This window comes from Anopheles merus, chromosome 3L (genome assembly GCF_017562075.2).
Source record: "Anopheles merus strain MAF chromosome 3L, AmerM5.1, whole genome shotgun sequence".
Taxonomy (NCBI): Eukaryota; Metazoa; Arthropoda; class Insecta; order Diptera; family Culicidae; genus Anopheles; species Anopheles merus.
Genome location: NC_054085.1, coordinates 39485591 through 39505628, shown reverse-complemented (window position 1 = coordinate 39505628; position 20038 = coordinate 39485591). Strand labels below are relative to the sequence as shown.

General features: G+C 47.9%; 2 protein-coding genes across 9 annotated transcripts in view; both read left to right on the top strand.

The window, feature by feature from the left end:
* The first annotated feature begins 4692 nt into the window (after positions 1–4692).
* On the top strand, positions 4693–7144 carry LOC121600487. Of its 4 annotated transcripts, XR_006005832.1 has the most exons (5): positions 4693–5546; positions 5611–6249; positions 6326–6691; positions 6757–6926; positions 7006–7144. XR_006005832.1 is itself a non-coding variant. In XM_041929126.1 (4 exons), the coding sequence occupies exons 1-3, from the start codon at positions 4962–4964 to the stop codon at positions 6677–6679; spliced, it is 1578 nt and encodes a 525-aa protein (XP_041785060.1). In that variant the 5' UTR covers positions 4693–4961; the 3' UTR covers positions 6680–6691; positions 6757–6938. The 4 variants fall into 4 exon arrangements, 3 of the variants coding, with proteins under 3 accessions (XP_041785060.1, XP_041785061.1, XP_041785059.1); XM_041929126.1 differs by lacking the exon at positions 7006–7144 and having other exon boundaries at positions 6757–6938; XM_041929127.1 differs by lacking the exons at positions 6757–6926; positions 7006–7144 and having other exon boundaries at positions 5622–6249; positions 6326–6736.
* Positions 7145–11988: 4844 nt separating this feature from the next.
* The window catches only part of LOC121598614 (toll-like receptor 6), a 46740-nt gene continuing 38690 nt past the window's right edge, over positions 11989–20038 (top strand). For 2 of the 5 annotated variants that reach the window (XM_041925698.1, XM_041925697.1), the window contains exon 1: positions 11989–13146. The gene's annotated coding sequence lies outside the window, so the exon portion shown is untranslated. Of the gene's footprint in view, positions 13357–20038 lie in introns of all 5 variants that reach the window. The other 3 variants (XM_041925696.1, XM_041925695.1, XM_041925699.1) reach the window with 2 other exon arrangements.

Sequence of the window (20038 nt, the reverse complement as noted above, 5' to 3'; positions counted from 1 at the left end):
AGCAATTGCCTAATTGAAGATTTATTTGTTGGTTTTTCGGATTGTACTCTGTACGGTTTGGTTCTCCGCCTTCGCCGCCGGGTCACAGCTTGATGGGTTGCACTAAATTATGCAACATTCGGTTCGACTGTCAGTCAGCAGCCGGCAGCACAGCTAGTCAAGTGTCCGCTCACTGAGTGCGCCCGTTCCCGATGCGTCGGTAGCAGCGTTTCACCGGAAAATGCAATCATGCGTAGAGCTTAATCGAATTTAAATTTACCTACATTTGTTTATCTTTGAGCCTGACTGGTTGAGCCGCTTTCGGAGTGTTTCGGGCTGCATGGCTGGTTGGTTGGTTGGGCGCCGTAAGTCAGATTTTCGGGGGAAGAGGAAACTCTAGTGCTCAGTTGCCGCATCCGCTGTGTCGGTTTGTTTGTTGGACCAAATGGATCCCGGCAACGGTGGCTGGCGATAGGGGTGGGTGGGTTAGAGCTTGCAAAGCGGAAAGATGTGTTGAGTTTGGAACATCCTCCTGAGGTTTCAGTTTCTCTTCCGGAGTACCGATCGGGGGTGGCCGTTAGCACCATTTTCGACGCGGAAGCTCGGCAACGGGAAGGCAAGCGTCCGGGAATGGACGGATTGGGCTCGGAAAGCAGCAAACGCTACATCACTCTCCCTAATGGTAGGGTACGTGTTGTTGTTTTGCTGATTACTGAACCAAGGGTTTGCACAGACTTTCGCCCGGGCCGAGTCTTTACCAAAAACAGGGAAAGGGCAAGGTGTTTGGGAATTATTTTAGAATGCAGCTTCCGCTCTTTGGCGCCGAAGGATAGGCTAGATTTTCGTGGCAGATGGTGGGAGCACCTTTGGACTCGGGCTCGGGTCCGCCGGAAACTGGGAGCTGACGAAAAATGTACCTACACGAGCAAAGATTTCCCGCAAAACGGGGCTTTAGATGTGTGTTGCAGCGACCCATATGGGAAAACCTGCAAACACTTTGAAACTGTGAAATTAAATAAGGACACCCTCCCGCCCGTAGAGAGTTTCAGTTCGCCGAAGGTGGGTCGAGGCGACGGCGAAAGGGATGTTCCCTCAACTGCAGCGTACCGGCGGAGCGGATCAGGAAATTGGCCTCAGCCGCAGGCCTGTCCCGGGTGTTTGGCTTGCTGGAAAATGAAAGTTTTTCTTTCTAGTCTGTTTTAAGGGTGTCGGACGTAGGATGGCGCCTTCTTGCGAGGAGTGCAAGCGTACTGACTGTTGTTTCTAGCGCACATGAGCATCGTCCGTCCATCCGTTCGTGCGCGTGTGTGTGTGTGTATTCCTCGTGTACTTACGTGCAGCAGGCCATGAGTGTCCGCTCCTGTACGACCGTCAACCGAGGCCGGCGCGAGGTGGCCCGCGTGGCGAAGGGTGTGTACATATGGCGTACGTGCCTCTTTGAGTGTTCATAAACTGTGAAATTATCTTCCTTCGCTCGGAATGTCGGTAATGTTGGTGGTGAAAGAAAAGAAATCTCTCCACAAATCACCCTGGCACGGAAGCGCCGAGGCAGGACACCCAAGCACCACTGCAGCAAGGGTATTGGAGGTCAAAGGTGCGGGGCTCGAGACTGAGATTGCTTGCTCGCATGGTTTTTGGTCAGGATTTCCGTTCGCACCGGGAATCAAATTAGCTGGTCCCAGGAACTTCTCCATCAAGCAAGCAGTCGGCTTGCCGTGTGCGGTGGGTTGACCTGAGTCGCTGGAGTCGTCTCGCCCGGCGGGAACTGACCGGATATCCGAAGGATCAGTTCACTGGCTGCTCACAAAAACTCATATTGCTGCATACCCGCAGGCATTTAGAAAAGCTCAGTTTGAGCTGAGCTTAACTTTGAACTCGGACGGGGCTGCACGGCCATTGGCTCGTTTTTATTCTGGAATATTTTCGGAGCGGGTAAGTTTTGGGGAGATAGCCCGGCAAAAGGCATCCGGTTACGCTAATACCAGTGCCCCGCCGGAGCCATTGCAAAGCAGTGCAGAAACGTGGTTTCCATGGTATGTGCATCGAGGTAGGAGTGGATCGTTGGTTTGTTTTATTTTATTTTTTTTGTTTTCGTTTTCACCGGCACTAGCCTACTATCCCCAGCCGCTTTGGACAAGCTTTGGAATATTTTTGTGCATACCGAAGAAGCCTAGCACGCCTCAACTTCTACACCGCAACACTAAACCACGGGTCCAAGTAAGTAGATATCCGAAGCGTTAGCTTCCACACTTTCATTAGTTTGCACTGGTCAATATCTGATGGGACCGGGCCGGGCCTGGGAGCGACTTCTGACTTGCTCCGGCGTTCACAGTTGTGTCCAGCAGCAGCAGAGCCGTGGTTGTCGGTTTGAAAGTCAACCGAATAAGGTAACTAGTGTTGGTTGGGGGTAGAGGTATTATCGTTTGGAGCAGGGGAGAAAAACACGTATAAAACGGAACGTTATGTAGCTGCAGGGCTGCAGGGTGTTGCTGTGACCAGTGCAATGTGGCCCAAACTTTTTGACTGCACCCATTCAACGCGACGGCCTGCGGGGCTGTGTATGAATCGTGGCTACAGGAGTAGCTGCTGTTATTGCAGTGAACCGTGAGATAAATGCAGCAAACAACCTGTAATACATGCATTTAGCGGGCAGGTTTTAGGCCACGAAGCTATTGTTGTTGCGCATGCAATCGCTACAACGGTTTTAGAGGATATTGTCGTTGTTCGGTGTGAACTATGTATATATTTTTTTGCATAACGTAGACAGCTTGTGGTACTACAAATGTTGTTAGATTTACATTAAATAATGTACGGAAACTTTGGAATAGTATGACAGTCTAGAACATTGCATTTACAGCAAGCATGGTCAGATAGTTAAGTGTGTAAGGAAATTGAAAGTATGTACGGTTTCGGCTTGTACATGAAAGCAGAGGCTGGAAACAGATCAGGCAAAAGTAATTAACACTATCACTTCTGCTTTGAAGAGCCCTCGTTGTTAGTAATACTTGCAAGGGGATAGCCAAAGAAGCAGCATTCTAATAAATCATCCACATTCCACGTTCGGTGCACGGTATACATGTAAAAAGCGATCCACTTCTTTCGGTACCGCTTTATGACTCTTATCTATTTTTATTAAACTCACATTCCATACAATGGCCCTAACAAGGTATATCTCGCATGGAGCACTTTGGGGGAAGACCTTTCCGAAAGATCCAACGGAATCGGGCGAGAAGAAAGGACGGCCTCACCGAAATCTCCATCAGCAACAGACGCAGCGTGTGTCCGGCTCTGGCAGTGATAGGCTCACGGGAAGGTTGGGCTCACGACTAGGTCTGCGTTGTTGCGTAGGCCTTCCGGACCTCGATAAGTCCCAGGGTGGGCAAAGAGCTTTTGTGCACTTGAGAGTTTTACATATTTTTGCTTGAGTGGTATCGCTTGCTTTCTGGGTCTGGCCACACAACCACCACTGCATGCACAACACACGGACACTTACGTACGAAGGCGATGGAAATTGTTTGCTAGACCCAAACAGGGCTGCACTGGTAGGTATTACTGTCCCAGGTCAGTTATTTTGTAGGGATTTTGTGAGTGTGTGAGTGTGTGTGTGTGTTCAGGCATAGGCTACAACCGGCCACCGTCCGACCGCTCGAAGTTTGCTGGACGCAATCCGGTAGTCAAACGAAGGGATTCGTTTAATCTGGTTTTATTATATTTTTATTTTTCCCCCTTCACGCTCGATTAGCTTTCCTTTCATGGCACTTATTGCTTTTCGGATGGAGAGTATACCATGCCCTGGTTGCCTGTTTTTTGGTGAGTACGTGTGAGGGCAATATTTGGTCGAAGAAGAGAATCTTCCTGACCAAAGGATGAGAATGCAATGGCACGTGATTCTTATCTGACCTGCAAAACCCATGCACCCATGGTTTTGGGTAGCTTAAGGGCAAAGTGGACAATTGCGATAAGCGAATGTTACGTTCAGTGGTAGAACGTAGCGTAAAACCACACAGAATTCGTGGTAGGCAACATTGGCAGCAACTTTTTGGTTGTTGTTTTTCAAACACTCAACGGAAGCATAAAAGAACTGTAGAACTGTACAAAAGGATACAAAATGATTGAATGTATTCATACAGTTAGAATTAAATATCCAGTCATTGGAGTCCTTTTCTTATTTTATTGTTTCTAAGAACAGAAAACCGCTTTACTCTATTATATTACCAAAGTCACAACATCATTCCACCACAAAGCGTTCTCTGTATCTGGGAACAAGACAGTTAAGCGATGTCGAAATGATTCGATGCTATTCTTTCTATGCTTGCCGCTTTCACGAGGAGATTTGCACCGCAACAATATAATGTTGCTGCTGGTGGTGGTGGTGGTGATGGTTGGTGTACCTTCCAGGAAATAATCAGCATGATTGGACAGAAATTATTGGAATGTGCTTCGCAAAGGATGGAGCACAGCATGTCGTTAGAATATGCTTTCATTTTGTGACAAATTTTAAACACAATGGCAACACAATATCACGCTTTATGAAGCGTCATTGTAGGCATTTGTTACTATTCGCACTTGATGTATTTATTAGTTGTGAACAGTTTTAACGTCACATTGCAAAAAGTGCTGTGTTCTGTCAGTAAACCACTTCATCATTATCTGTCCCAGCAGAATGCTTCATCATGCTAACTGGTATTTACTAGTCACCGTTTAATACGACACTTGGACAGAGCTGCATTCACCAACACCAAATGTTCGTTTGTGACCTGGCCTAACAAACACTTCCTAGTTGCACATCGTTATCTGCCGCACTTTTACAGGGTATTTTTGGCGCATATAATGCAACTGTGATAAGAAGGTTGATTCCTCTGCTGGATGTTGATAACAGAGTACGGGTTTTGGTTTAGCATTGCATCAGTCGTTTACAAGCGTTCTTTGAATGCTGACGGTAACTGATTAATTATTGACTAGCGGGAGTGGATTTGTGTACGATGAAACACTTTAAACGGATTGTTTCACTATTGACGAACACAGTGCTGCTGGTTGGGATTATATTGGCTTTACCTGTGATAATAGCAATCTTGGTGTTGTTTCAAGTGCATCGACAAATAGTGGCGCAATTGCTGGCGATTAAATATGGCTCATCGTTCCGCGGGCTGGTGCAAGGATCGGATGTGGTGTGGGCAGGGCAGGAACGATCATCCAAGGCAGTGGCAAGCGTGTTGCTTCTGTTTGAGAAACCTGTGCATGTGTCAGACGACAGCGCGCATTTGCTGGAGCTGTTTCGTGAACGATTCAAACGTCTTCACTCAGTTGATGCGTATCAGAAATTGTTCTGGCAAAGGCGCATTCAGTGGGGTTACTATTTTTGGATCAAACAGGGGCTTCCGCTTTGGAGCGATCGTTACGTCAAACAGCTCGACGTGATTCCCACCAGCAGCAGCTGCCTTTCCAAAAGACAACTCTGTGCACTAATTGGCTCAATCAGCAATCGGGATTGCAATGGTACGAGCTGGGAGTTGCTCGTTGGAAGACAACCATTATGTCACGACGACAGCACTGTAATGCTGTACCCGGTGAGAGCGCAACAGTCTCGTTGTTTCGTTCGCAATTGTACTTGTGCTAATGTTTGCTTTAAAGGTCCTTTTCAGGTACCATCATTCAATCGCTGATGGAATTGCAATATTTCGAACGTTCTGCAAAGAATTCCTCGACAGTACGGCCACGGCGGAGGAACACGTGTGGAATCCAAATGCGGACAATCAGACCGCGGTGCATGGTTTTTTCACTTGGCGTAATGTCTTCCGTATGGCTTACCGTGGGCCGAGATTTTTGGCACACGAAATATTGCTCAAGCGGGAATGCAATCCGTTCTACGGTCCGGAACCAAGCAATAATAAAATCGTCTGCTGGGCAGGCGACCATGCAGGGCGACCAGCAAATCACGCGACTCCGGCGATAAGCGCAATCAAGACAGTCAAGCGTTTGGTAAATGATTGCAGCTTTACAGACATTTTGCTGACGGCATTTGCCACGAGTCTTGGGGCACACTGCAGGCGGAAGCGCTTACCCGTGCCAACGACCGTCACTATCGGGCAGATGCGGCGGTTCCATCGCGAGTCTGAAGTAATTCAGCTGCGCAATCGCTCGACGGCTGTATTTAAAACGTTGCCAATAGGCAGTCTGCCATGCGGATCGAGCACAATCGACCAGCTCAAATGCCAGATAAATGCTGTAAAAGGTCCGGACGAAGGATTTCAGGCCAGTACAGATGCTTTAGTAAGTATATATTGACCGTTCCTTTACATTACAACCCTATTGAACGAAAGGAAATGGTTTTCTTGCTCTATTCTAGATTACTCACCTGAGCGTGTCGTACCTTCCAGAGCTACTGCCGGCTTCAGTTGTACGGGCATTGTTTGCTAGAAGCAAGTTTTCGATTGCTATGTCCAACATTCCTGCCTTCGCCGGCAGTGTCTCTCTGGGAAGGTACATTCTCAGGGAGGCCACATTCTGGGTACCCAACATTGAGCGCAACCTGTTCGGGTTGACCTTACTGACAACGGACGGCCGCTTACAGATAGGTGCAATCGCTGATAGGACAATAATTAAGGATGAAGAAGAACTCGAACAAATACTTAACGAAACATTGCAGGAGCTAAGCAATATGGCGTGCATGATAAAATGCAACGAAATACCTTTTACATGAAAAGGACCTTATGTAAGTGTGAACTGACTGGGATAAAATAAAATGAAATGACAAACACTCAATACTTTACATTTGAGGTCTTGGTAAGGCGAAACCCCATTTGGATCATGATGTGCACGGTTCGCGCTAGCAATAGTTGCAATCGCCACAGACTCACGTACGTGACAGTTTCCGTATTCGGCCAATTTGTGTGTTCGTAGTTAAAAAGAAACCAGACACCATTTTTTCAGTCCCCAGTTGTCTGAACGTAAGGAGCATTTTCTGGAGATAAATAAAAAAGAAAAACATATTTTTCAATTGCTCCTATTTGATGATTTACTGTGCAGGTCCCATCTACACGTACTTACAGAGCCGTACAACACATACCATAAGCTTACCGGTTGTTATTGATCCGTACTGTACATGGTACCACTCTCCGCTGGAAATCAATGTGAAAGCTTTTGGAAACAGAATGAGAAAGAGCCCTGTCCTGTGTCAGTTTCTGTCGAGCGGCGGCAGAAGGCTGTAAGTATCATCATAAAAAGCTTCTAAGTGGCCTAATGTGGAGAAGTGCACGATGATTGAACCCCCCCAAACAGGGGCAGCATATGTAAAGCTGGTTTCACGATTTCCCTACCACTTCGTGCGAGAGGGGCCACAGGGCTGCGGTAATCGGCAAGCGGGTGGACGGCTTTTCCTTGCGAGCAGGATCGCACACGCACATACTTACGCATTGTTAATGATGTCTTCGTCGGAAAACCTTTCAACCACTTTGCGCAAAGCGGAAGACAAAACGAGGGCCAGAGGGTGGTGCTGGCGGTGGCGATGTTTTTAGAATGATGGAAGAATTTCTTCTGTAAATGTTTTGCCTTTCCTGCAGCTCGCGCTTCCTTTGTCTCTTTCTCTCGTCCATTGCAGGCAGAAAGGAAAGGAATCGCAATAAATTGTATATCATTTCGGAAATTTGCTCATCGTCACCCGTTGTGCTGCTCGCGCTTAGAAAAGGCACAAGCAGCGGAGAAGAGATGGTTTTTGTTTGGGCTTGGCTCAAAGAACCCGAGGCTTTCCATCATTAACGGCTGAGGCGTGCGGGCGGTCGGTCGGTTGGGGTGCGCTTATGGAGGGGTTACTCTTTTTTTCCTTTCTTTCGCAGTACCATTGCTACCATTCCGATTTTTGTCGATTTCCTGTGTGATTCCCTCGGTACGGAACGAAGGGGAACGGGAGTGGCAGTAGCAGGATAAGCACTTTCTGTTTCCGAACACGCATTTTTTCGTTGGACAGCCGGTGGAGCGAGCGAGCGAGCGAGCGAGAGAAGTGAAATCTTTGAAAAGCGACTAAAGAAGATCTCTCAATTTAAGCACGGAATCGGAAAATAAACATTCCGCGCGCAAGAACGAGATTAAAGATAAACAGCAGCTGTGGCTGGGTGCGGCACTGTCAGCGGGAAAGGAATTGGCATGCGGAGGACGATGAGGCCGGGCGGACTCCATTTCCCATTCCGATGAGTGGCAGAAGCTCGTCAGCTTTTCCCTATCACGGTTCGTTTGGAGCCACTTTAGGAAGACAGTCGGATGTCCTACGTTTTCCGGATAAGATACTTGTGAACTTGTGGACATTTCTCGCTTTTCATTTAGTCCGTATTTAGGTATTACAATCTACGTTGGCCATACGTTTCTCGATGGTGCAATTGTGAGCGTTTCTTAAGCGTCTGCACAGAACAGCTTCCATTATTTTGTCGACGTGCGTCGGTGCTGCTGTGAGGAAAATTAAAACCAGGCGAGATCATACACTGTGGTGGAAATCGTTCTGACACTTCGAGGAAATTTTGGGCTCGAGATTTCTTGGCTACTTTAGATTATGGCACGACTTTAAGAAAACTAAAACGGCCGGATTATGCACAGATACATGCTTGGTCGGATGAGCATAACAAGCAATGAAAAGATTGTCCGCTCAATAATCCTGTCATTTTGCATCGAGCGCGTAAGCCGAAAAACGTTTGATTTCGCCAACCTGCATCCGCTGGGAGTGGTGGAGGGGGGAGGGTCTTTTTTCCTCCATCGAACATTTGCCTGCAATGAAAGCTGGTGAAACGCAGATCCTGGGCCACATTGGGTTTATTTGTGTTTGAAGCTTAGGATTTCCCACGAGGTTTTAGAAGGTAGCGTAACGAAAGCTCCAATGTACGTGGATGAATGAAGCGTTCACGGTACAAAGGGCAATCTCGTGTGAAAAGGAAAGTAAGCGCGTTGTGGTTCATGTTCGTGAATTAAAAAACCTCCACACACACATCCATTCGCATACAAACGCTCTTGATTTGTGCAGGAAATGTGAAAGTGAAAGCTGTGGTTTTCAGAATTTTCTGAATCCTCTACAAGCTATGGAGCATATAGAGCCTTTTCCCAGCACCCAGGCTGGAACTTTCTGCAGTGGGAAAGCTCGTTTTGAGTCATCCGTTGGGTCGCTTTGTAGGTAATTTGTGCGAAGCGAAAAAAGAAAAAGCGATTTAAGGAATTATTTTACAATTTTTCATCCCGACGGTCGAATCTGCCAACAGCAAAAAGTTTCCCAAACACAACGTCAATGGGTATTAATTAAGAAAACGGCCTCTTAATCGGTGAGTGCCTGGAGAGCGCAGCACGGGTTCGAGCTTAAAAATCACCCACATTAGAGAGCAGCGCTCGTGTTGCAAAGGAAAGGTGCGAAAGGAAATTGTTCAATTAAATGAGAAAGTTAAAATTGCCCCGCCGGTACCGCACCGAGCCGGCGCCGGTGCTATCAGCACAGTGCCTGGGCGAGGAAGGAACCGCAGTCGAACGGGTGCACGCCAGCGAACGCGGGAACATCAATTAAATTGATGACCCACCAACATTCGGATCCTTGACCCGAAACTTTCGCTTTTTTCATTTGCGTCCCTTCCGTCCGCCGGTGTTGCCGGTTGGAAAGCTGTTTCCATGGCTTCCCCCCATGAGTGGTATGGCTGGCATGGGTCCCAGCTCCCCGTTGGATGATCAAACGCAGAACTACGCGAAAGTTTTCCGTCGCTCGTCTCCTCTCCACCCTTGGACGATCCTCGAGGGAAACTGAAAGGCAACCCCGGCAAAGACAAGAGAGAACAAACGGCAAAAGGATGCAAAACAAGATGAATTTCGACGAATTAATTCACGGATCAATGGTTGCAATAAATTAGACAAACGGATGCAAGAAAATGAGAGCTTTCCAGTCGGGTGGGTTTTTCTTCTTTTGCATTATTATTTTTAGGGTCCGGCGCGGGGCAGTTGGGGACTCGTTTTTTTTGTGTTCACCCATTTGCCAAACGAGCTCCAAATGTCCGTGCTTTCCAGCAACGCAACAAGACGCCTTCAGGAATGTAGGCCGCCGGTTGGGCGAGCCGCTGTTTGCCCTTAGTTTGGCGTTTGGGGTTTTGTTTTGGCGTTTCGGGCGCACGTTTCTTTTTGTCCACAAGAAGTGTTTGTGTGTTGATGAACGACCTTAACCGGAAAGTTTTCCGCTAGAATAAAATTCATAACGGTCAGCATGATGGGAGATATGTTAAAGGGAATTAATTGAACGGGCGGAGGAGCACAACGTCACGTGCAGAATGTGACAGATTTCAATTCAGCATCGCTGGCGGAGCGCAATGATGCTCGCTGAACCATCACGGAACGGACTGAACCGATCGGGCCGTCGAATGGTTCGATTGAATTCATATTTTGCAGAGAAATGAATAGTAGAACTGGGTGGACAGAGTGGGGGGGGGGGGCGTAATGAGAGGTCTGTCCGATTAGAAAGGGCGAGCGAGCGAGATCTGGAGAAAGCATCAATCGGATTGAAATTGAAGGGTCAATGAGTCGGAATGAACTGAAGGCATTCTGAATTGGCAGGCATATCAATGGTGGGAGTGTGATTAGCGATGCATGAGATTTGTATTATTCAAAGCGTGAAGAGTTGAAAGAGTTCTAAAGGGAAAATAAAGATTAATGATGAATGCGTAGAATGCTGTTATGCAAATAATTTGTACTTAAAAAAACGGCTCTCATTTCTTTGAATAGCGTCCGTTCCGAAATGACCGGAAAGTGGTTAGACAATTTAAATCGGTCGTTTATCATACAGTCGGGCCATGGGAAAGAATGCACTGTGCTGACGTATCGTAGCAACGTAATACATCTGTTGAGTCCACCCTGTTATATCTAGCCCCTTGCAGACTTTCGACTTTGGCCCGTAGCTTGGCCCGTCTTGCCTTGTATCTTGATGCGTCTTTTCCGATGTCGGAAAATGCTTCTCACATCGTTTTCTGGGTAGGTGGTTCATCCCCTTTACCCCTTTCACTGTATCAGCACAATTTCGCACGTCATTCTTGTGTTTCTTGCCGGGGAAAACGGCAGTGAAGATGAAATTCTTTACACTCCCGACCGGAGACCGAAGACGGATGGACAATAAATGCAAATTCTTTCGATACATTCACATTAGACGATCGTCGTCGCAACACCCTTCGTTGGCAGTTCGTTTTTATGCCATAAATAAGACACCATGTCGCCCCTCCGACCGGTGGCCTTGCCGATTTTGCATGGGCATTTGTGACTGTATGTGTGCACTGTATATGGAGAAAGAAATGTGTCACATGTGAAAGAGTGTACAACTGGTTGTGTGTGCGTTTTTTGGCGTGTCCGTTACGAGCCAGCGCACGAACGAGCGACCGAACGAACGTTGTCATAATTGAATCACTGTTGGAAAATTGAAACTCAACATCAAAGACGCTTTTTGTATACGTGTGCTAACGCATGTGTGTACGTGTGTTGTGAGCGTAGAAAACAGTGCGATGAGGCGAACTCTGTTCGAGGCGAAAAGGCTGGAGGATGCTGCTGGGCGCGCTATGGCGGAAAAGCGCTCGTCAGATGGTTTCACCGAGGTCGATGTCGACTGCAATGTCGACCAAGGGCCGTGTTCGATTGTGGTAAAAAAAAATCGCGTGCTTTGTGTTAGTGACACGAGCTGGCCGATTTTCGCCCGTGTTTGCAGATTTCGCTTTCTTCTAGTCGGCCGTAAATCGGTACCGGTAGTTTGCACACGATTGGGGCGGTGTATTCATCCGCCCGAAGACGGACCATGTCGGAGAGCCATGCTGTTTTCGCGAGGCAAAATGAACAGTGTCACGTCGGATTGTGTTTTTGGTGGCGCTTGCGCCCTGCTCGCGTCACTCACTGATGAACACTTTCCCATTGATCCGACCGTAGCCATAGGAAACACGAAGCAAGGCTACAGCTGTAGCAGGGTCTGCTGAAGGACTGTATTCGTTGGAATGTATCGCGGTTCTTAAGCCAGAGAGTTCTCGTTTCCAGCCGTCAGTCGTTCACTGATGTCCGTTAGGCAACTAGATCACGGTACACGGAAAGCTCGCTATTACCGCTCGAGGATGGGCGTCGAAACGTATGCAGATGAGCGTAGCAGAGGATAGCAAAGTTGAATCGCGTTGAATTGAAACGGGCTGCAAAGTGTCCGTCACATGTCGCTGCATCTTTCAACCGAAGTGTGCGGGTGTGCGTGTGTGTTTGTGTGTGATACTCTGTCAAGTGAGGTGTTTGACGAGTTGTGCTGGGTGTAGAGATAAAAGTCGTCACGCCAAGATGAATGTTTTGCCTGGTCAGCTGCGTTGCCACTCAGGAGAGCGAGCTTGTTAAAAGTTTGCCCCAAAAAGTGCTGGGCGTAAAATCAGCTTCCTTAAGACACGTTCCGGAAAACTCACGAATGTAGCGTCCAAGGAAGACTCGATTCGGTAACAACGAACGGTTGGGGCGTACGTTTCATGCTCTAGGCCTGCTTTGGTCATATAATTTGTAATTCAACTGCGCTACGCAAGTACGTGTTTGTATGTTCTGTGCGCGTGTTTTCGATTCCGCTGTCGGTTGTGCTATCTGTTGGTGCGTATAGTGAACGCTGTTTCGTTTTCACGCTTGGCAGCCAAAGCTACAATGGTGTGATTAATCGAAGAAATGCTGTCAAGTGCAGACAAGCAACGCAACGGATACGAAAACATTTATCTGCAACGCTGAAGCAAAGAAAATTTCCACCGAAGGTTAAGGTAAACCACGGTACGGTACTTCGTTTCGTGTAAGAAAACCGTGTGTCAGTACCGACTGCAGGACTGAAGGACTCGTTCCGTTAAAACTTCCAGAAGAGTTGGCTTGTTATCATCTTATCGCAACCGACCCAGCAGTGGGATATAACGAGTTCCATCAATTGAACAGATTGTTTACCAATCGCCGTGAAGAAGTGAAGCACCATGCTTGAAAGCGACCATGCGTCTCCATGAAGGCACGAAGAGTGTTTGATTGTTATTGGAGTTGAGTGAAAAACAAAAAATAACTTCACTCCTTGATTTGGCGTAGCCTTGTGTAGATTATCAGTGCGTTTAAAGTGTGGTTATAAAAGCATCCAATTTGTTCTTTAGTTTGTGTCCCGGTGTATCTGTGTTGAGATTGTTGAACAAGGTGAGTGTGTAGTGAATAAAAGCAAACTAAAGCATCTGGAATAAAGTGAAAAATATGACGCACTAGTCCTATACGGTGGACGTGGTATCTGCAGTGTTAAGACGAAAAATAAAAGAAGAGAAGGGTTGTGAATGCCTGCGGCGCTACACGAAAACATTTAGCCGCAAAAGCTGTCCGCACTACTCGGCTAGGCGGTTCGCTGCTGAAAAGGTACTTGGTTCGTTTCCCCCAGCTGAACACTTTGATGATATCTCTTTTATAGCGCCTCGTTTTTGCCTGCCTTAGTTTCGCTGAAATTGGATGTAGGGAACGGCACAGCAGCCAGAACGATGAGGTCGTTCCCGGTTGATGGTCTCTCGAGTTTCGATGGAAAATCGAACGATTATCGGACAGGGCTGGCAGCAGTGAAAAATGTTTATGTACGAATGGCTGGTTTGATGTTGCATTCCACGGCGTAAAAGTTGCCCCTTGAAAGCCCGTTTTATGTGTCCACATCACTGGAAATGAGAAACAAATGCTATAAAACAGCGCCAATACGACTAACGGGGCTAAAGAGCTTTAAAGTAGCCACATTGTTGGGTATCGGTCCGGTTGGTTTGGTGGGTGGTGGTGGTGGTGATGGTGGTGGTGAAGAAAAGCAAAATGCCGTCGGCCGTCAGTGTTGTTGAGAAGAGAAAAATGTGAAATTCGGTGCGACATGCTGGCATGGTTTTTGGTAGTTTTCTCTGAAACTTAAGCCGAGGCCATATTTTGCGCGGTTGTTGTTTTTCATTCGCTTCTTCTTTCCCACTTTCGTGTTTCAAAATTCAACGCAAGCGGCCGCGAATCATCTTTTCACAAAATCCGTGCGTCACGGTGACAGCTTTCATCTATTCGTTTAGAGGGCTCTGAGGATGGAGACGGTTTTTTTATTCGTTTTTCCGAACTTTATACCACGTCCACGACAAACGCGAGAGCGAAGCTACAGAGCAGTGAGCACATACACACACACACACATACACATGCTGTTATGCTGCAGCGAAAAGCTCTTAATCCCTTTTTTTGGAATCTGTTTTGCGGACGGTCGTAGCTTATCGAGCGGTCACGATTTTGCAGCCCCACTTCTAAGCGTGGGCTTCCGAGCGGGCTCGTAACAGATCCGCGCACTGCTTTTGACAGTTGTGCTGTGTAAATATGTGCACCCGTGTGTGTGTCTGTGTGTGTATGTGCACGTGCGTAAGGGAGTGTAAAAACGACTCAAACAAGAACGGCGACGACGACGACGACGAGCTGGCTTCAGCCTTCGCATCGCATTTGGATGTGACTGCCAGAGGTGTGCGTGGTAAGAATTTTTGGGATAAGGCCGGAAATTGGGATCCGACGAAGAACAGACACATTTCCGGACATACAGATCTGGTGGCAGACGGAGAAAAATAGCCTTCTCGAAGGAAGATTGGCTCGAAATGGGACGAGCTTGGTTATCTTTCCATTTCTCGGGCTCTGGCTCTGGTTGCGATTTTAATGATTATTCTACTACTCAGACACGGGACCCAAAGCGAGCCGGTGGGTGGGCTGTAGATGGCGAGAGTAGATACTGGAGACGGAAGTGGATAAGAAATATGAAAGTATCAGGAGTTGTCGAGACATGGGTTTGCCCGGAAGATGGTAACTGGAATCTGGAATCTGAAACGTAGCTGACAAACGACGGTGAAAGAGGTAGGAAGGAGTGCGGGCAAAGGCTGTGCCGTTTGGGTGGTGCGTTGGTTTATTGTAGGTCCTTTCTTGCGAAATCCGGTCAGCAAAGAACGCAAATGCCTGTTTGGCAATTCCAGTTTCCACAAGCAGCAAGCTTAGGCACCACGTGTCTGAAGGGATTAAAGTTGGTTCTTTGTTTCGTTCGACCGAACGGGGAGAGGGAGGAAAACTTTAACCACTCAACTCGCTGGAGTACGGTCCAAGGTGGTAATTTTTTTCCTGCTTCTTCACTCCCACACTTCGTGCGAAGTGCCCAGCTAAATGATGGGGACCACAATTTCCAACCATCCGGGCAAGCGGACGGTTTGCTGGTTGGGTTAATTAACCCGATTGCGAAATGTGACCGTTGAGAAAATGGGAAGTGTTTGTTCTGCGGCGGTAGTGTCGGCCTGGGACCATGGGATTCGCTTTTTTCGCCTGACTTGATGCGTAATGATCGAAAAAGAAATACGGTTGAGCAGGATCGTACAGCTCGGGTTCGTGGCAAACTGGGTGCCGTGTGTCCGTGTGCTTTTGTGGGTGCGGCTGTGTGTATGTGCGTCAAGGGGCTGGAATCGACCTACACAACCACAAAACAAATGCCACCGATGTTGTGTTTCCGTCGATTCTGTGGCTGTGGTTTTCCACAGTTGGGTTCGGTGCCACAAGTGGCACCGGCTGCTGCGGCTGAGTCCCGTGGGAGGAGCGGAGCGCACATCTCGTGCTGTCTTGGCACTTTCCCCAAGGAGCGTGAGGTTTCTTTGATGTTTTTCGATTACAAAGCTTTTGCGGCACGCTGACTACACTTGTCCAGCTTCCTCCCAGTTGCCCCACTACTCCCGCAGGAGGACGCACGAAGGAAATGGTGCTTGCGGTGCGGCTTTTTTGTGTTCGCTTCACTAAACGGATTGTTTTGTCGGATCGAAAAGGATAACGAAGGTAGCGACAAAATAGCGCCAGAAAATTATCCTTTCTTAGGCAAGAAGTGTGCTCGTGGGAATGGATACATGGGTGAAGAATGTATGTGCGCTGTATTGGTGTGCGTGTGTGTCTTTATTGGATTAACGGACTAACCTTTGTCAAGGGCGATAGCATCGACCCCCGCCGGAGAGTTTGAAGCAGTGACTCTTCAAAGGAAAAGCTCCTAAGCTTAGGTGGAGTTTTTCTTGGGACTGATGCCTGCAAGCCTGTACAGTGGGAGGTTGTTCCTTTTTTCGTGCTGCTCTGCACAATAATCAACAATGTGCTGCCGGAATAAGGAATGGTTTGCACTCTAAAAAAGCCGCCCAAAATGATACAAAAGCAGACATTAGAGAGTTTTGTTACCCGCATGGAGCGTGGAAAGCTACGATCGAAAATGTCGTGAAAGCGCACGCTAACGCCTAACGAGACTATAAAGCAGTCACGTTCCAATCGCAATTTTGGCCAATAGGCTTTACGGGCTTCATTTGACAGTGCCGCCTGTGACGCAGACAACCGTGCGCCGATTCTCGAATGCAAGTGAGCACGTAAACGAATGCATCGACAACAGATGATATGGGACGTGTTCTGTTTGCGTCCGGCGTATGTGCATTCCGTGACTGGTGATCGTTCGAGCCGCACTTGCCGAGAGGTTTTTCCCGAATGGCACACTTTGGCTCAGCATGGATGGCAATCGAAGAGACTCTCCAGTGGACTGCCACAGCAACAGCAACGACAAAAAAGAAAGAAAAAAACTAACACGCAACCTAAAACGAAAGGACAATATGAAGCCACCTCGAACAAAAGCCCCAACGCTGTGGCGTTGACCATGGACGGATAGTCTGTCGTTTGTCGGTGGCCTAGTTTTGAGCGAAAGCGATTTCACAAAGCTCAAGTGTGCTCCACATACGGTAAGCGTTTGTGTGTTCTGCACATCTTCTTTCCATGCCCGCCCCACCGCACCCGTGTCGGGCTTCTCTTAAAGCACGCGGTGCGGTACAATGGACGAGAGTAGGCAGAAGTTTGGCCATAGCCGTAGAATCGAAGTGAGCGACCACAACACGCTTCGCTACTTCAAACTCATGTTGCCGCCGCCGCTAATAGCGTTGACAGTTTTATGTTAAAGTGGATTTAGCAAAGGAGATTAGGGCCACGGGGCCGCCCGGACGCATTGTGCGAAGAGTTCAAGGTAATGTTCGCGTCACCCGGTGCCGTGTGGCTGTTGTTATGCCGAGACGGGTGGGTCTCCTCTTTGCAGCTACCGCATTTCGACACGAGTGCTACACGAGTGTATGTGTGTGTGTGTGTGTGTGTGTGTGTGTGTGTGTGTGTGTGTGTGTTTGGTAAGCTGAGCGAGGTGGCCCTGGTATGTGCCGTGTCCTTCAGATTCCTAATTTGGGGAATCAGTTGACCATGTCCGGTGGAAATAGTCTGACAATGAGGACACGCCGGGGACACTTATGGCCGGAGTTGTCCCTCGTTGACGATTCCATTGAAGATCGAGATTCATTATCATTCACTCGCTCGCAGGACGGTGGTGGCCATGGCTCCATACCGATCCGGCGCAATAACAATTGCAAACATGGGTGAGTTTAATTTGAACATGAACGCTAATTAAACTTAATTACCGCTTGAATTTTTAGCACCGGTGCCATCACCTTTGGGGGCTGAAATTGGCGCCAGGTTCTGCAAACTGTCGTTTATTCGGGCCGCCCGTTCGTTTCGCCCGTGCTCGTGCCCATGTTCTCGGCACCGTAACCGCCGTAGCACGGGAGCTAAATGAGCACCATAAAACGTCATAACACGCTATTTGCCGGGGCGGTTTGTTGCCACCTAGTCGTGACGGATGTTACGATTTGGATTCGGTTAATTTTCTGCTACCTCGTAATGCCACATCAAATGGTGTATCTCAAGAAAATGGTGCTCTCCGGTACGGGATGGAACCGTGTATTCGCTTTTCATTTGAAGCATTAACGAGCCAGGATATCGCTCTCCGCATACCGTGGCGGGCGAACGCGCGATGCTTCCTGATGGTCAGCCATAAAACATCGTTACGCGGCGGCGAAACCGCGTCGAAATGCGTAGCAATAATCCGAAACCGACACGCGGGACCGTCGCGGGACCGTCGCGGGTGTGAGCTGTTTAAGTTGCCTGCGGGGAGAATGAACGTAGCTTAAAGTTAACGTGTCGCTTCGTTGATGGCGCGTTTATCGATTCGCACAGTGAGTGTGAAAATGCGAGCCCTTAGTGGGCAGACTTTCCACCTCCGGGAAACTGCTCAGACACTTTCATAATTCAATCGTTTACATAACAAACTCGGAGGCAAAGTTGTGCGAGTTGATAAACATTTTTATGGAAGAATGTTTGTCACCCAGTGGTCCTGGTGCGTTGAGAGTGTTTGGGTCTTTAATTGAATGGAAGCTTTAAAGAAAATGTGACGAAACGAGCTTCGGAAGTCATCAGAAGATTTTTGATTTCAATCACATTGAGAGGACCTTCGAAAGTCGCGGTTCAGATTATCTCCTGTTCTCCACGCTGTAACAGTACAGGTGCAAGAATTATTCATCAAAGTGTTCGATGGACACGGTACACGTCTTTTGCGTTTCAACCAAAAGTTCAAAAGAATGGATCAGGTATCGGAATTACCTGAGCGAAATATACGTCCACTAAATATGTCATCTTTAAACGGCAAAACGTCAAAAACGGTCTTATGCACCAGTGAACCGGCGGATGTCCGGTCGTAAATTATTCCAATTAAAGTTGTCCCATCTCGAAGGCCGAAGGCTATTTGGTCAAGCCAAATATCGTCCTAGCTGGGTGCTGGGAAAAGTGATTACATTAAACCTATCAATGCATGGATCTGAAAAACGTACACGAGCGAGCGAGACAGAGTCATAGTTACGAAACTATCATAACCAGAGCCTAATCACTTTGAGGGGGTGTCAAATTTGTGATGGTACATGCGAGGGGGAGAGGTTAACGCGAGAGAAAGTTTAGATTCGGCAGATTTGTTTATTTATTGCCGTTGGTCAGTTGGAAACCGGAAATTTATCGATGTATCCTAATGTCACCTTCCGGATGTGCTCTGGCCGACACAGCCAACAGGGAGGGAAAGGAAATTGGCCGATGAGCTAGTGGTCAAAAGTTTATGGCTTTAGTTTTGTGGGGTTTATGAGCCGGCAAACGGGTCATCCAGGCAAATGTGGAGCTTGGGCTTTTAATGGACTGGAAGTTAAGGCACATTAGGGAATACATTGTGGCCCCTTTTTGAATGTGGGCCCTGTCTGATTCTTGGTAGCCGCCGGAGTCGGGTTTCATTACATAACTCGTAATTTGTAAGGACCGGCGATTCATTTTTTGGTCGGCAAGTTTGAAAGATGTGTCCGCAAAGAAACCATGCAATGTACCATTGGATGTTATGTAGCCATCGGGCTTAACGGTTGACTGGTGTGACCGAGTTTTAGCTGTGGCTTAATCCAATTTCGGCCAAGCGTAGGGATACCACACAGTGGAAGGTTTTCCAGTGCGTCAAATTTACAAGACCGTCCATTTTGATGAAATATTTCTACAAAAAGAAAAATCCAATGCTTCAACGATACAAAAGCATTTCATAGTGGAGAGAAATTGGAAATAGCAATCGAGTTGGCAAATAGAGAACTAAATGACATTCCGAATAGTGGTCCAGTTCGACCGGCATACGATACGATGTGTGTAGCGAGGGGTGAAAGCCCATGTCCACAACACGTGCTCAACATTCACGTGGATCACTCGGGCACTATAATCAACTCTTCCGGCCAATGATCGGCCACGCATTGTGGGTTTGTCGGATTTGGTTGTGCAATGGTTGTCGTTTCCCGTTCCGGAGATGAATTGGGTCACATTTCCCAGCCGGACCGTCCAGCAGCAGGATATCATTGTAGCGTGCGAATGGGAAGGTAAAAGAACGAGCGTTCGTTCGACCGCCGCCCTGTTTGTCCAGCCTGGTCGGTCAGTCGATAATTCAATATTAATTTTTGCTCTCCGTCCAAATTGGTCGAAGACACCACGAAATCGATGCGCACATTTCCGGACACGGCACTCTCGCGCCACCATCATCGTCCTTGCTTTCCATGCGCATCGAGAGGATAAGTGATTGGTGTAGGAGGGGGCATGCCAAAGGTGTTCGGAGTCCCGTGCAGTCGTTGACTGCAGCGTTGTGGTGGATGGCCACGTAATCACA